Here is a 17,321-nt window from a genome sequence, read left to right on the forward strand (position 1 = left end):
CCCTCCCGAAGTTTACTCATTAACACAATCAACCTTGAATAAACTGCTCTTGTAAACGAATGACCATCAAATTACCCAAGCAGTGTAATGCTCATCATGTTGAATGGGATATTTCAGAATTTAATGAATCAGGATTCACATTTCTATGTAAGCAGTACACTTTTAAAAGTTTAATATGAACAGATAATGTATTATTTTGTTTGCAAGACAAAAACTTTTTATTTTTTTATTTTTATTTTTTTTACCAATAAAAATGATGTACGTTCTTCATACAGTGATTCCCTGTTTCTACTTGGCTATCATGGCTTCGCGCTACAGCGACCCGAGGTAGCTGAGCCAGGTAGCAGACTCAATTACAGTAGCTAAAGCTTGAATACCTGTCTGATACACAAGCACAGCATAAAAAACAGCAACACTACAAATTTACAAAGAACAGATAAGACAATTTCTGTGTTTAAAAAAAAAAACATGATAGTTTTGTTGGTGTCTTTAGATCCTGTTGGAATGGGACTATTTCAAGTATTGAGAAAGTTCTTCACAAGCCTATCAACAAGCAATTACAATCTCAGGCAACACTCGGGTCATAAAGCAACTTAATAAAAACGCTTAATTTTTTTTCAAATTTTTGACCACAATAGAAGCGCTGACGTCTTTAATGCCTGGAAGCAGCAATTCCAAAGTTACTTCCATCCTAGCTAATAACAGCTGCTGCTCCGGCTTCGCTTTCGTTTTATCTGTTTCCATCTTTCCCTCGTGCTAGAGGTCACACTGAGGTTAGGCGAAAAGGAACCAAAAGTGAATGGAATAAAGTTCTTAGTCAAAGCACAGCAGGCCTCAAATAAAGAAAGCCTATTTTCCCTGCTCACCAGAGAACGTTCATCTCGCCTTGATTGACATGTGACAGCCCAGAGAAGTCATCAGGGTTAGCATGTGTTGAGTGACCCGTGAAAGACTGAAGCCTCACAGAAGAATAGGAAGAATTTTAAATAACAGAATACCATGTGCAACAGTACCACTGTTTGTCTAAATTCGAAATCAGCATAACAAATATCCACTGTGTTACCGATACCAAAAGGGTAATGAGTACAAACTTAAGAAAAGGGGGAATTCATATTATTACTGTATGTACTTGTATTTCTTATTGTTGAATGTAAAATTTTAGCAACAACCATTCTGCATAATTACTTAAACCTTTGTTTTAAATAATCAACAGGGTTTGAAAGTAGGGTTTAGTTTGTTTGCAAATATTAATCTCAGCAGTGTGATGACAGGAAAAAGCAGTGGATGGGTTAGCACACACTAATAATTAGATTCAATAGGTAATCCTATCTCTTCCAAATAATGCCAAATCATCATTCGTTCATTTCCTACAATTGCACATTAAATTACATGCTGGTTTGATGTCTACAAAAAAAACAAAACCTACACACTTTACAATTTGAAGAGACAAAATTGGAGATTTAATAGGGCACACTAGCTACACTTCCTTGATGTTGCACACTGGAAATGACCTTGCATATGACTGGTGTTTCCTTTCCTCTCAGCATTGCCTATATTCACTGCATTATACAAGTACCATGGTAAAAGCATGCGAAAATGTTGCAAAGCAGAGGAAAAGCATATGGAGACCGAGGTAAAAGCACAAGTAAGCAAACAAACAATTAGGGTTTAAAACACTTGGTTAACAATTGGTTAGCATGGTAAATACGTTACATGGTTAAAGTTTGGTAAAAAACAAACTGCAAAAACACGAGTGTTTGGTCCTCTGATGGCTTTAAACATTTGATATTCTGGATACTTTAATGTCAGTTAACAAATGTCCAAATTAGAAAATTATCACTTGATGTTCTTTTCTGCAGCATCACACTTGAAACTCTGCTGGATTTAACACCAATTCTATAGGGAAAACTACACATGGATAAATCAAATCTCAGCTCTAAGTTATTGACACGCCTCCTTACCGTGCTGGTAAACAATGTTATTTTATTACTATTTTTTAAATCAGTGTCTAGTGCTGTGCTGCAATGACCGTCAGACTTGCATGATAAGCCTAGCTTATTTCATCACTCTTCAGTGACCAACACTCAGGAGTCCAGGCAGAAACCTTCTTAGCTTACATAATATAACAAGGATACACTAATCTACCTTAAATCTACATCAAATTGGAATGGAAATAACAACTTTTCAAGACTGTCTACTAGATGATGCAGAGCACATTTCTTTGAAACGCATGATATAAATATTCATGTATGGTGACTATATGTAGTGTGACATGCAGGAATAGGTTATTGGTAGAATCCTGTGCATCGTATACATTTTTGGGAATAGAAAACTTGCTGTTAGATTGCACTTATAGGAAAAGCCACAATATGGTGTCTTGATTGTCCTCAAATATACAGGACTTAAAAAGCCACAGTATATAAATTGAATACTTGCCAAAATTAAACAGGGCCCTCTTAGGAAAAAAAAAAAAAAAAAAAACAAGTTAAAAAAAGTTTCTGAACTTTTCCCACAATTCTGAAATATCTGGTGTGAGAATCTATAACATTCTTGTTATTTACATTTCTGCAATAGTGAAGTTTTAATACCTAACACTGTGTACATCGGCTATAGAGTAATTTCAAAACTAGTCTCTAAAATTTAAATGTGTGTATAATAATAAATAAAAAAACCTGGAGAAAATCCAAATAATTAATTTCTTAGTTTTCTGGGTAATATTCACACAGCTGGATAAGGCTTTATCCTTTGACCTCTGTTTAGTGTAAACATTTGCTGACCTGTATCTACTGAATGTAAAGTCTGATATTTTCTTGGTATAAATCAGTAATTACACAAGTTTGAGGAAAAAATCTGGTCAAATATCAATTTAAATAAATAAATAAATAATTAAAAAATGTAAAAAATAAAAAGTACAAAATACAAAATCAATTCACACTGTCAAAAAGAAAATCCTAAACTTGTATCTGAATTCCATTTCAATTAAGAGGACACAACTACAGCATGGAAACCTGATACAATAACTAAAGAGTGACATCACATTGAACTTCATTCTTGAGGATCATGTAAACGTATTTCTGTTTTTAAGGAAGATGATAAGGACGACATCTGAAACTGTTCCTTTTGGGCAAGTTCAAATTCAGTGCAGGAATGCCTTCTCATTAACTACCCATCAATCAATTCTGCACTATTTTTAAAATCTTGCAATGCCCTGTCACTTCACTGGAGGCAGGAAGGTAATTGACTGGCACGCTTCCATTTAATAAAACCTACCCCTCCGTGTACCTTTTTGGCTAAAGAAAACATTGAGGGCTTGTATTTAAAAAAAAAACAAAAAAAAAACACACACACACACACACACACATCTTCTAAAAAGACTGGTTCATTAATAAACGTGTCTGATCAAGAAATCTATCCTTTTATCACTTTGATCATTTTTAAATGCACTCAAAAGCATGATATATAAAAAATGTTTAACTCCACTAATCCCTGCATGGCCACTATGCCTGTTATTAACTCATTCCTCACCTCCTACAGTCGTGAAATCTCTGTTGCTACACAGTTCCCCCTACTGGTCAGTTTTCTTTTTAGTACCGGTATTACAATTCTTTATGTTGCAATAGTCTTACTAGATGAAAAGCTACACTTATACACCTATAAAGAAGGGCTTGAAGTTTTGGGGTTTTATTTTTGATTACATGACATTCCTTTAAACATATAATTTAAGCCGATTCTGTTTCCTAATTAAACTCTAAAATAGCTGTTAATTACAAAACAAAGTCACTTGTTTTTACCTTCATATCTTGACAGACCCCGATTCTATTTCACTTTATATTTATTTCAAAACACATGTGACAAATTAGGTTAATGGCTCATCGCTGATCCTAACTGCATTTCATTCTTGCAATCACCTAGTTTATCACTGTGCTTTTGTTATTTTCACTCATTTAACAGAGTTGTCCAGAAGGGCTTTGTTTTCAGCATAAAATACCCAGACGGCGCATTCACTACATGGTAACTTTGATTTTACCATGGTTAGACTATGCATTTACCCTAGTTGGCCATGTTTTTAATATGCTTTACCGCTTAATATGGAGTATTAAAAAGGACCATGGTATTTAGTTCCGTCACCATATACATCATAAAAATAAACCTTGTAGATTTGTGATAGTAATGACACACACACACACACACACAGAGAGCGCTCTGGAAAAAATTAAGAGACCACTGCAAAATTATCAGTTTCTCTGGTTTTACTATTTATAGGTATGTGTTTGGGTAAAATGGACATTTTTGTTTTATTCTATACTACTGAAAACATTTCTCCCAAATTCCAAATAAAAATATTGTCATTTAGAGCATTTATTTGCAGAAAATGACAACTGGTCAAAATAACAAAAAAGATGCAGTTTTGTCAGACCTTGAATAATGCAAAGAAAATAAGTTCATATTCATTTTTAAAAAACACAATACTAATGTTTTAACTTAGGATGAGTTCAGAAATCAATATTTGGTGGAATAACCCTGATTTTCAAGCACAGCTTTTACGCGTCTTGGCATGCTCTCCACCAGTCTTTCACACTGATGTTGGGTGACACACCAAATATTGATTTGATGTAGATTTTTCTTCTGTTCACTCACTTTGCATTTAGTTAATTGATAAATATAATCTATTAATATGTCTATTTTTGAAAGCATTCTTACTTTACAGCATTTTTTCACACCTGCCTAAAACTTTTGCACAGTACTGTGTGTGTCATTATATATGAGTAACCCTATTTATTCCATTCTAGTTATTGTTACTATAATGAAAATAATTGGGGTAGTGGCCAGTAAAACCCTCGAAAGGGGGGAAAAAAAAATAGTATTCAATACTATTCAACAGTATGTACTGTATATCAAACATGTCTTACTACATATTATTAGTAAACTGATATATATATATTTTTTTAAAGGTACATAGAAGCAAAATCAAATTAACATGAACTGCTGCATAAATCTAGTCTAAATGTTTTGTTTTGTCACATGAAATTTAAAAGACAGGCCCTACAAAGTTCACCCTCTTCATTTTAACCTAGCTGGGAAACTATAGATGGTATTTAAAATCACACACGGATAACCCTAAACCTGAAGAAAACCCACGAAAAGGAAAGAAACGTCAAAGGAAAATGGCTTGGTGTTCTTCTTGGGAAAACTTCCATGCCAGCAGTAATTCCTTTTGCAATCAAACTTAATGACCCGTACTACAATGTGAAGCCTTTACTTGATGATCAATTTATTTATCCTGATCCCCCTTTTAAAACAGTTGGGAACAATCATATTATATATAAGATATATCCAATCATATCTATAATTAAATCATCAGCCTATTTACTAGTACTTGACACTTTACTTTTGCCACAAAAATGCACATAGGAAACGTTAGTGAGACCGACAGCTGAAACATGACGTGCTGATTCGGAATGGCAGGAGAAAGACAAAAAGACAATTACGGCAAATCGCAACCAAATGAAAAAAAAAAGGATCTCTGAGCAAATCTTAGCCAGGCTAAGTTTGGAAACATACCAGAGCCAGTACTGTAAAAATATGCCGTCTCCTTCAGCAAAGAGTAGCGCAGTTAAATTCAGGTGCAGTGCCCTGTTTAAATTGGAAGGGCCCCAGCAGCAGAACAAAGTCAGTCTGTTTCCATTCCATGACCAACCTCTGCAGGTTAACAGCTTTTTATGAAAAGCTGTCATTTCGAGATGTCAATCAGGGCTGGACTGTTATATAAAAAAAAAATAATAATAAATACATTTAAAAAAAATGTAACTCCTGCAGAAATAACCAGCTGCAGGTTTGAAAAACACATTTCAGTGACAGTGGAAACACAAAAGGTGTTGTGGATGGGATATCTACAATCTAACTTTAGACGTCTGTTTTACCAACTTTGAAGCCCAAAATTAACAAGACAAAAATTGTGTATAATGTGTTGAAAGAACCATTTGCAGTGGTGTTGAATGATACAAGAAGATATAATGGCAGCACAGCCACTTCTTCAGGAGGGAATTGTGCTCTGGCAGAGTGAACTGCATGGCTATAGATGCACATATATAATTATGCAGCATAAAAAGGTAAACATAACATTAAAAGGAAAGTACAGAAATCAAGATCCCCTGGCCTTTAACGAAACTCCTCGTCCTGTTTCCACATTTAATGGTTAATATTTGCCGAGAATCAATGTTTGCAGATAGATTTAACAATTATAGAACATTAAAAAAACCAAATGCTATCTGTAATTTGTCATTGTCAAATACACTACAATTGTTTCACTGTAATCAGAACCGTATGTCTATCTCCAAAAACGCTTGCAGTTTTGTGTATTAAAAAAAAAAAAAAAAAAAAAAAAAAAATAGACAATGGAAGTCCCAGGGAGCTACGGGTTCACGGATATAAAAATAACCATTAGAAATATGTAGTCTTATGAGGGACTCCTTTTGTCAGTCAAAAACACAGCTTTTTATTGTTTCATGGATCTGAACAAGGTGGCTGTCATTATGAAGATAAATATTGATTAAAATGTATTGCCAACCATGCAGTGAATTCAAGGTTGACTGGGTTTGCGGTCATGTATTTAAATACCTGCTCTTTCCTGTTTATTGTAATATGGTTGCACTGTAAGGTACTTGAGTTTTTTTTTTTTAAAAGCTTTGAAACCTGGAAGCTGTTATTTCCATCAGTTACCTGCTGGAATGCTTGTTTAACGTGTCGACTGAAGTGAAGAACGACTGCTACAAACTTGTATGAACATATACACTCAGGCAGAAGATGTAATTTTAGAGTGCCGCATTTTAAAGTTTGTATTCATCCATAAGGTAGTACTATGGTATTTGTAAACATCCCAGTAAAACAGGTACTGCAAGTCAGGAACATAAATCTCCTGTGACAGCAATAAATACAACATACTGCATCTTAAAACAGGATCACTACAGTATTTAACATGCAGAACATATACAGAAGGAACAGGCTTCTCATGTATCTGGTGCTTCCATGAACCTAAGAATGTCCTTACCAAGTTCCATCACAAGTAGATAAGATGTGTCTAGCTGCAGTATATATAAAGACATATATTATATATATATATATATATATATATATATATATATATATATATATATATATATATATATATATATATATATATATATATATATATATATATATATATATATATATATATATATATATATATATATATATATACACTGTGTGTGCATGTACATAGATACAGACAGGCACAGGTTCCTCCTTATATCCCCAGTTTCTGATACTCTTCACAACTTGTGTAGAAAGAGAGGAACTGGGACACAAGTTCCTCCCTGCCTTTGTTTGTATCGATGAAGGAAACTAAAACGATGTTGCATATGTGCACTGGTAAACTATTATCATTGCTGCTAGAATATTAAAATGTTTACAGCAGCTTACAGACTGGCACCTGCCACATCGTGATGTCACTGTGTATATGTGATGCATGAAGGGAAAGCACTCCACAGGAGACAGGAAAGGAATGGCAGCCAATGCAACGTAGCTCAATGTCAGGTTACTGTATTAACATGGTACCGTATGTTAGTAAAGTGACCCCCCGCACCCCACCCCTCCCCCCAATGTCAGAGACATACACAGGTGTCAATCTGATACAAATGTAGGTCACTATGGTCTAGGCCCACAGTGTGTACAACAGTGTTTCATATCAAATTTCCATGTTCAAGTTGAGAGGGCTTATTATTGCATGTCATCTTCCAATAAGCCCAGGCCAAGGTGTCATATATATATATATATATATATGTGGGTGTGGGTGTGTATATATCTTCTACTTCTTGCTGTTTTGTCTAAATGATGCAGTCTTTGGATATGCCACTGTTATTGGGTATTTACAAAGAAATGGAAAAGAACCAAACTCCCTGCTGCCCTAGACCTCTGCCACTCCCTCCTCTCCTTCTCTCTCTCCTCTGCTAAACACTCCTATTATCCAATCCTCCACTAACAACCCCCAGAAACTATCTCGACTTTGCCCAGTACATTTCCACTCTTCGTATGTTTCCTAAGAAACATATGAAGAATCCGACCCTTTCTCACCAACTACTCCACGCAACTCCTTGTCCAAGCCCTGGAACTGTCCCGCCTAGACTAGTGCAACTCCCTCCTGGCCTGCCTCCCTGTGACTGCCACCCATCTGCTCCAGCTCATCCAGAACTCCACTGCTCATCTGGTGTGATCTCTGCCTCACTTCTCCCACACTACTCCAATGCTCTGCTCACTCCACTGGCTCCCGATCACCACTCGCATCCAGTTCAAGACTCTTGTTCACGCCTACCGATGCCTTGACCAGACTGCATCCAGCTACCTACAACCCTCATCTCTTCTTAGACCCCCACTCGACCTCTCCGCTCTGCCTGCACTACAAGACTGGCTGTACCTCCTTTACACTCCCCTGCCTCCAGAGCCCGCTCCTTCTCCACCCTCGCCCCGCAGTTGTGAAACGACCTTCTTATAGATGTCAGGACTGCCCAGTCCCTGACCACCTTCCAGCACCTCCTCTAGACACACCTCTTCAGACAACACCTGTGAAACTCAACTCTCCCCTTCTGGACAATATAGCACTCTGCCTTTAATGCACTTTAACTTGCACTGATCTGCTCCCTATTTTACTGTATTTAATCCTGCACTGAACCCAATCTGTAGTACTTTGTATTTCACTTGCACTCGTATCTAACCCTGGTGTAATTATTAACACTGTTATCTGCTCTTGAACTGCCCCGATATCATATCGTACTGTGTTTTGTATTTGCTCTTATTAGGACTGAAGTCGTATTTTGTATCTTGCTCTTAATTGTGCTGTAATTCTTGATATGTATTTTTTGTATACAACTGTAAGTTGCCCTGGATAAGGGCATCTGCTAAGAAATAAATAATAATAATAATAATAATAATAATAATAATAATAATAATAATAATAATAATAATAATAATAATAATGATTATACATGATTTTGAGCCTTTTTCCACTGTGTTTTTATCAAATTTGAAAGACGCTAGTAAGGGAGCTGCAAGATAATATTTAGAACCGTTGTCTCTTAGATGGTGGTTCAGGTTTCAAAGTTTACAAATAAATGCAATGGATTAGATTACAATGTTGATTTACTTTTTGTTCACACAAGTTTAGGTTAGACTTTGAATCAAATCATTTTTGTGAGGTTAACTAAAATGTCAAAGATATTATCAAAACAGTTTACTGTATACAATCTGCAATTGTGTATGTGAGTATTAAGGTAATTTAAGCACTCTCATCTCAGTACTGATAATCCTGCTTCAAGCAGTGGGAGTGGGGGGGGGTGGAGTTGTATAGTATCAGGGGACATTCATTTTCAAGGAAAGGTCTAACTGCTAAAAGGAGCATTATAAAGCTTCGTTCTTTTGGAAATCCTGTGTGTTTGTCACTCAGTTAGCAGCATAATTATTTATTTTAGCTGGCACTGATAACACTATGTAACACAATTTTTGTTCCTGGGTAGTAAGGGTTATTTCCTAATTGCTTATGCCTCAAAAGTACAGAAAATGGCTATTATTCCCCACAAACTTTGCTTTTGTGACCAGGACAGTGATATTTCAAAATATCACTATTTCCAATGGGAAAACGGGCAAATGTGTGTCTTTTCGTTCACATAAAGTCAGAAAAAAACAACATATGAATCCAAATTAACATGTATTTATACTAAAGTAATACAAAAATGACTATAAAAGATTTCGAAGTGAGTAATTTTTCGAGATTTATGATTATACTGTATTTACTGCAAAGTTTGTGGGGAATAATAGTCATTTTCTATACTTTTGAGGCATAAGCAATTAGGAAATAACACTTACTACCCAGGAACAAAAAAAAAAAAAAAAAAAAAAATTGTTACACGGTGTTATTCAAGTAGAAACAGGGGTCTTGTCCAAACGGTGCCTTTCCAGAATTGCCTGGGAGAACCTTTTGATCAATGGAGTTACGGGCCCCTTGTGAAATCAGTAAGATCCTTCTGCTTTCCCAGGATTGTTGCTGAGTAGTTGCACACACAACTTCTACAGGTCTAGTAAATGACGTCACGTACCTACGTTGATTTGCATGCAATGCAGATTTTCTAATTTGTACCAATGATGTAAACGCTGTTCTTGGAAGGGCTTGCCTGATATAACTGAAAGTCTCTAAGAGAAACAGCTTAGAAAGAAACCACTCCACTGCAGGACCTTGTGGGTGGCGTACCGTACAAAAAACAACGATCTGAACAATTAGTACGTGGGACACTTTACTTTAACTTCAGCTGATAACCAGTTGAGGATCATTACTGACTGGCAGCAACTAACTTATTTTTTTTAATTTATTTTTTGTACATTTAACTGGCTCTGTTAGAAGGCAGATATTTTTGTGGCAGAATTTCTTGCAGACCTTAAAGAAATATCAATAACGAAAAGTAAAGAGGATTGCTATTACATTTAAAAATATAGTATGCATACAACAGGATTCAAAGTAAAAACTTTGACTCGGATATTTCAGAACCAAGAAGACCTGTTATCACCTGAAAAGTAAAAAAAAAAAAAAAAAACACATAAACAAAATAAAACAGAATATATTTCCACCCCAGATTAGATTACCTTTGTATTAGAGGGTTTGGAATTTGAAAGAGTAAACAGTTCCTAGATACTTGTATACTATGTCTTAATGTCCAAAGCCATTATTTAGTACATTCATCTGCATTCCTTGTTTATGGGGAAGAAATATGTAGCCATTTGAAGTCCAACGTAAGAATACTGTGTTTTTAATAACTGGATTTTACTAGCACATTATTCCTTCCATTATGATTAAAACCTCACCCGACATCAATTTGTGAAAGAATTCTAGCAGGGCCCACAGCCCAGAACTATGACCTCTCGAGAAGCTTGGCATAAGCTAGATTCTAGGTCTAAGCAAAACATCTGGTTTGAGTTAGACTTCCTATAAAATGGTCCCTGTGATGGCAAGGGGGGGTTGCTTTGTCTATACAAGAGGACAGGCTTTAGCTCAGCCGCATACTGAACTGCTTCTCCAGAACGCACGTCAATCACTGCTCACACTCCTTGGTGGCCTTTTATAGCTGAACGCTTCCCTTCAAAAGTATTGTTTCTGCTTGCTAGGTCCTTGGCATAACGTCCCTTCAGACAGCAACTTCACTGTACGAGCTTGCCCAGTACTACCTCAAACACATATAGACCAACAGTTTACTCAAATACCGGAGAAGCTGTCTCTTCTTTTGTGTTTCATTCTTTGCCTGTTTGATAGATGTCATACAACTATTTCAGCAATTTTTTTTGCAATACTCCAAAATTGCCAATTCAAAATTATTCATACCCTTTGATGCTATGATAGTATTGTCTACAAGGTGCTAGAAATTTCAATATGATAAAGCAGAACCTAATTCTAGAAAAGTCTAGAAAACGCTGGATTGTAGGTGAACATTCTCAGAGTATAAAAAGGTTAGGCATAGGATGACTGGTCATTACCAATAAATCTTGATCTGGGAAAAAGTAAAGAGCTATCTGAAGACCTTAGGCAGAATCTATTTACTGTCATAAAGCTGGAGAAGGACACAAGAAGATTTCCAAGCATCTGAGTATCCCAAATTCAAATATTGTTTCTATTATCAAGAAGTACAAGACTCATGGTACTGTCACAATGCTCCCTTGAGTCTAGAAGAATAAATGTTCTTTCACCAAGAACAAGTAAAAGAATTGTGAGGAACGTTAATAACAATCTGAGATTGACTGTCCAAGATATTCAAAGTGAACTGGCTGCAAGTGGGACTGGGGTTTCCATTTCAACCACAGGTCGACTATTGCATGGTGAAGGTTTCAATGGTTGCAGGCCAAGGAAAAAGCCACTCTTAGGAAAACATCACAAGGACAAATTGCTTAAAGTTTGCAAAACAGCATTTGAATTATGGATATGAGTTCTGGTCAAAGGTTTTGTGGAATGACGAAACAAAAATTATCTATTTGGTCACACTGATAGTCGTTACGTTTGGATAAAGTGTGGTGAGGTGTACAAAGAAAAGAATACCATACCTACTGTCAAGCATGGAAGTGGTAATATCCTTCCATGGGGCTGTTTTTCCTCTAGTGGCACAAGAAATTTAGTAACCAATATATGGTAAAATGGATTCCATAGCATACCAAAAGACACTGGCCAATCATTTGAAACCCCCTGCTAAATTGTGACTGGACTTTCCAACATGACAACAGTAAAAGCACACATTAAAATCTACTTCAGAATGGTTAAAGAAGAATAAAATCAAGGTTCTGGAATGGCCCAGTCAAAGCCCCGATCTAAATCCGATTGAGAATCTTTGGTATGAGTTGAAGAAGGCTGTGACAAGAGAAGTTCTCAGAATTTGAAAGAACTGGAACAATTTTGCGTTGAAGAATGGTCAACAATCACTAATCGTTAAAAAGAGGTTAGAATTGCTAAAAGGTGCCTCAACTAGCTATTAATTGAATTTTCATACAAAAAAAAAAAAAAAAATATATATATATATATATATATATATATATATATATATATATATATATATATATATATATATATATATATATAATTTTTGTTATTACTGGAGTTATGACAATTGCTGACGTAATTTACATTATGTGCTGGATCTACATCACAGTTGAGAACTCTCAGTGGGAAGAATGACCTTAGTGTTTGCCTGGATTTTGTATTTGTGAAGAAAAGAAAAGAAAAATCTCTGGATTTTGAACTGAAAACTATCAGTTACACTCTGAACCCAAAAGGGGTTGCTTTATAAAGGTTTACCACAGTAATTTAGCAGTTTTCCCCTCCTGCTCCACAATGGTTATCTAGGCTGGCCATGGTTTTTTTGTTATTTTAGCAATTAACAAGAGCTAGTTAAATCACACAGACGTAAAATTCACAAAGCATTTTCCTACAAATGGTTCATTAGCACCACGCTGATGAAAGGAGAAACACACATAGAATGCTGTCCATACAGCTTTTAAAATTGTTTCAGAAAAACAAATAAATCTGTATAACAAAACTAAAAAGCTAGGAGTGCTTTTTTTATTATTATTATTTATTTTATCCCAAATCACTATAGTGGTAATACGGCAACTTGTTCAGTAAATATAAATTCATTTTGACTTAAAAGTTGAAGACAGTATTCTGCAGGAAAATATTAAACTATGCCTAACACTGTCAACATGTGCTGCCACTGGGAACGGTAATTGAATTAATATCACGAGGGAAATGACTTACTTATGACTTGCAGTTAAAAAAGCAAAACACTGTGAACACTGGATTAGGGCCTATTTCATTTCTGTTTGGAGTAGCAATTTATTTATTTTCATATAATTCACGGTACATTATGCAAACTAGAATCCACAGTAAACACTGGAGTTTTGGTAACCTGCTAACCCACACCTGAAAAGGGCTGTATTTTCTTTTCAGTGACTTAATAATAATTGTAATAATGATATATTTAATTTTATTTGCTATTGCAGCCTCAGAGGCAGTGTGCCACATGTGTGTATTTGTAGAGAAGGTGGATTGACCACCTTTTTTGAGCCTACTCTGGATACAGGTTTTTTAAATACATGTATTTTTTTGTTAGTATTAAATGCACCTGCTGTAACACTGTCCTTATGTTGTAGGGATTTGACATGAGCAAGGAGTGTACATTACGATAGCAAACTCACCAAAGTAAACATACATATCGGTCCGAGCACAAATAGAATCAACAGCCATATTTATTTTTACTTTACATTTCTTAAAACGTACTTAGTGGCTGTTGAAAGACAGGATTTTTAAACAGGTTTATCAAGAAAAAGAAAACCATCCTTACCTTCAAAAATACTCCCATCATAAAATTACGACAAAAAAAATAAAATAAATAAAAACAAAAAAAAAGTATCAGGAACAAAGTCAAGTAGACTAATGTTAATGAACACACACATTGCCTAGAAACAATGTATTCTTCATTTCTCCATTAACAAATCTGTTTATTGCATATATAATGCAGTGTAGAGATGGAAATAAGGCTCCCATTGTATAGCAGTTTGATCCGTTCCTGGTTTTACTGTGAGTTTATAAACTGACTAATCAAGATTGTATTAAAACATGGAGCACAATATTCGAATAAACCCAATATAAAATTGCTATTGATAGCTTACTGTAGTAGCTTTTAAAAATTGAACTTGCTCGTATGATAACATGTTTAATAAATAAACTTGTAGTTGTTTAAAACAGCATTAGCATCAGTATAGTACAAAAACAACAATATATGGATGACTTTAGAATAGCTTTGTAAATACGACAGTATTTTCATTTAAAACACAAAACCAAAGTTCCTTTTGCTTTCTGATTCTACAGCGGGTTTGCAAAATCTGCGAGCTGTAACAAACAAACAAACAAATAAATAAATAAATATAGAGCACTTTCAAAGATAAATAAAATATCTGAAAACAAAAGCCTGAACCCTCAACAAATTAAAAGATAAATGCCAAAGTCTAAAGGCCTGTCAGTTTGTGTGAACAAAATAAAGCCAGATGTCTCCAGCAGTTTATTTAATTTGTTTAAGAACCTTGTGTAAATAAAGGTCAGTACAAACGGCATTCAAACAAAAGGATGATACCCTCTCTAACAAAAGTCAGGACCATGCACAAAGTACTGCAGCCTAGTGCTGGAAGGATGTGAAAAAAACACAGGTGTGAAGATCAGATTTCAGGAGAGATGTGAAGGTTATTAACAGACCATAAACCAGGCTGCTGCCATTTGAAAAAACATAGTATCATTCAGTGTAAAAACACAACCATTGAAAATACTGCTTGGCATCTCCCTCATCTCCATTCCAGTTTTATTGTGAGACTACATTAAAGTAGCTTGATGGCGAGGTGTTCAAGCACAAGGTTACTGGTACCTATATGGAATGGACATGCACCCTTATACCTGGTAGGTTCCTATTCCAATGTGTTTTGGGTCAATTTTCACCAGCTCAGCTAATGGGTCTTGTACTCGACGTCCAATGGAAACTGAAAACAAAAAGACAACTCATCAGTGTCAGCATGATATTGTCTACTGGCATTCATGTATAGGTATATGGATAAAGTAACTCTTTCAAAGATCAGTTATTTATTCATTCATATATAGATTAGGATATCTATATAAAACATACTTTTTGTTTGGTTACGAGCACACTGAGGAAGGAATCTATCCGCAACACATCTGTGCTTGCATGTCTGCAGTTTAAAAAAAATATATTTATAATTAAGAAATAAGTAAAGTGATTGAGTGCTGGTCGTCTTCTTATAACATGTAATATTTCTTTTTGGCCAAAGCACCAGAGTGCATGTTGTGAACTGAGATTCCAAGTGTTCTTTGGCGTGGAGCAAGCCCTTTGATTATTTATGAACAATGTATTTAGGTCACTTCTATCTGAAACAGTTTAATGTAGAAAGCAAAATGTAAAAATAAAAACAATAAATTAGCCAGCAAACTTACTGTAAAGGAACCTATAATCCCATTTATATATACAGTACATAACTAGTGGTAAACTAAATAAACAATTGGCCATCCCCATGCAATCACCTGCAGACATGTGTTCTACTTTCAAAGAAACCACAATTGCAGCATCTGCCCATAGGATGGCACTGTGAGTTAAGTCTAAAATGACAGATGCAATCAGACATTGCTTATTGATAACAAGAAGTAACATGCAAAACAAAACATATTGCTTTAATGGTGCTGCTGCTGATTAATTTGCTTAAGTTCATTCAAAGCATGGAACATAAAATATTGCCTGTTAAAGCCCCAGTACAGCAAGTCCCTAGCCTCACTTTATCAGATCGGTGTAATAACTCTTCGAATAGAGCAGTGGTTTTCAAACTTTTTAGAAAAGTATTTTCTAATTACTAGGCTAAAGTACTTACTGATGTTAACTGAAAATTACTGTTCATGGAAAACTGCTGTTAAACTAATTCAAATAAAATACAATTAAAATTAAAAATGCTATGTAAAATTATTTCAAAATCCAGACCAATAAGTGGTCAAACAAGTCCAAAAACATGTTATGCTTTTGAAAACAAAACTAGGGTTCTAATTTAAAACAAAAATCAGAAAGCAATTCAACAAAAGTCGTGCATTTCTTCCAACAAATGCAGAAGTGTAGCGAGAACACATACAGGGCATTTTGCATTTAAAAAAAAAAAAAAAAAAAAAAAAAAAAAAAAAAACGATTTAAAATTTACAAATACAGGAATCTTTTAAAAGAAATCTGTTAGCATGAAGAACTATATGAATATTGAATAACATTAAATGTGTGTTTTTTTTTTTTTTAACTTTTTAACTTTTTTTATTTATTTAACTCTAATGTTATGGTTTAACACTTGAGCTGGACGTTTAAAATGTTATGTTATGTTAAATTCTTTGAGATTAAAACTGCATTGACCGTCCTAAACGACTAACATGAAAATGTACAGCTTAAATGTATAACAAAATAACACATCCAGTTATTTTTAGGAGTATGAAATCACTTCAATAAAAAAGTGTCGGACATTAGAAATCAGACGAGCAAATATATACCAAATCAAGACATTGAGTCAACTGACAAAAACAATGATGAAAAGATTTGTGGTCTGTCTGAATCCAATCAAACCATAGAGTATGTTTTATTGACGGGTGAACTGGGTGTCAGTTAAAAATACAAAACCCACAACATGTACATTAGATCCCATTCCTACTACAATTTAAAAAGAAGTACAGTATATCCAAAAATAAATACCACAGTTTTAAATATTATTAACAGCTCTCTTTCATCAGGTAGTGGTGAGCCACGATCAAAATGGGGCATTTCAAACTGGGGAGAAAACAGGGTAAAAAAAAAAACAATAAAAAAAAAAACCTGTCGATTCCAAATTGAAAAAAAATAAAATAAAAAAAATTGGATGTTTCAAAATGTCTTAATGCTAAATTCAGACAAAACATAATTAATGATATTGGGACCTCAGAAACAATAGAATGTCTGATTTTGTACTTGACGGTCTTTGTGGCCATCGCTCCACGGGCAAATAGGGCTTTTTGGAACGACATTCCTCAAATCTATCAGGAATGCTAAGAACATTGATGCTTTTAAAAAACAGATATAAGACACACTTTTACACTCAGGCATTTATCATGATTTGCTTTTTGATTTGTGTCATTTCTTTTTATGTTATGTATACTTTTAATATGCTGTATGTATATATGGTTCTCTAGTTTTTTTGTT

At 34.8% G+C, this 17,321-nt stretch overlaps 1 protein-coding gene across 2 annotated transcripts in view; it reads right to left on the bottom strand.

Annotated features, from left to right (window-relative positions):
* LOC121316680 (S1 RNA-binding domain-containing protein 1-like) overlaps positions 1–17,321 on the bottom strand; it is a 96,795-nt gene that overhangs the window by 29,868 nt on the left and 49,606 nt on the right. For both annotated transcript variants that reach the window (XM_041251736.1, XM_041251735.1), the window contains exon 16: positions 15,008–15,090. In XM_041251736.1, the coding sequence (XP_041107670.1) occupies positions 15,008–15,090 (83 nt within the window). The remainder of the gene's footprint in view (positions 1–15,007; positions 15,091–17,321) is intronic.

Source organism: Polyodon spathula, chromosome 6, assembly GCF_017654505.1.
Source record: "Polyodon spathula isolate WHYD16114869_AA chromosome 6, ASM1765450v1, whole genome shotgun sequence".
Taxonomy (NCBI): domain Eukaryota; kingdom Metazoa; phylum Chordata; class Actinopteri; order Acipenseriformes; family Polyodontidae; genus Polyodon; species Polyodon spathula.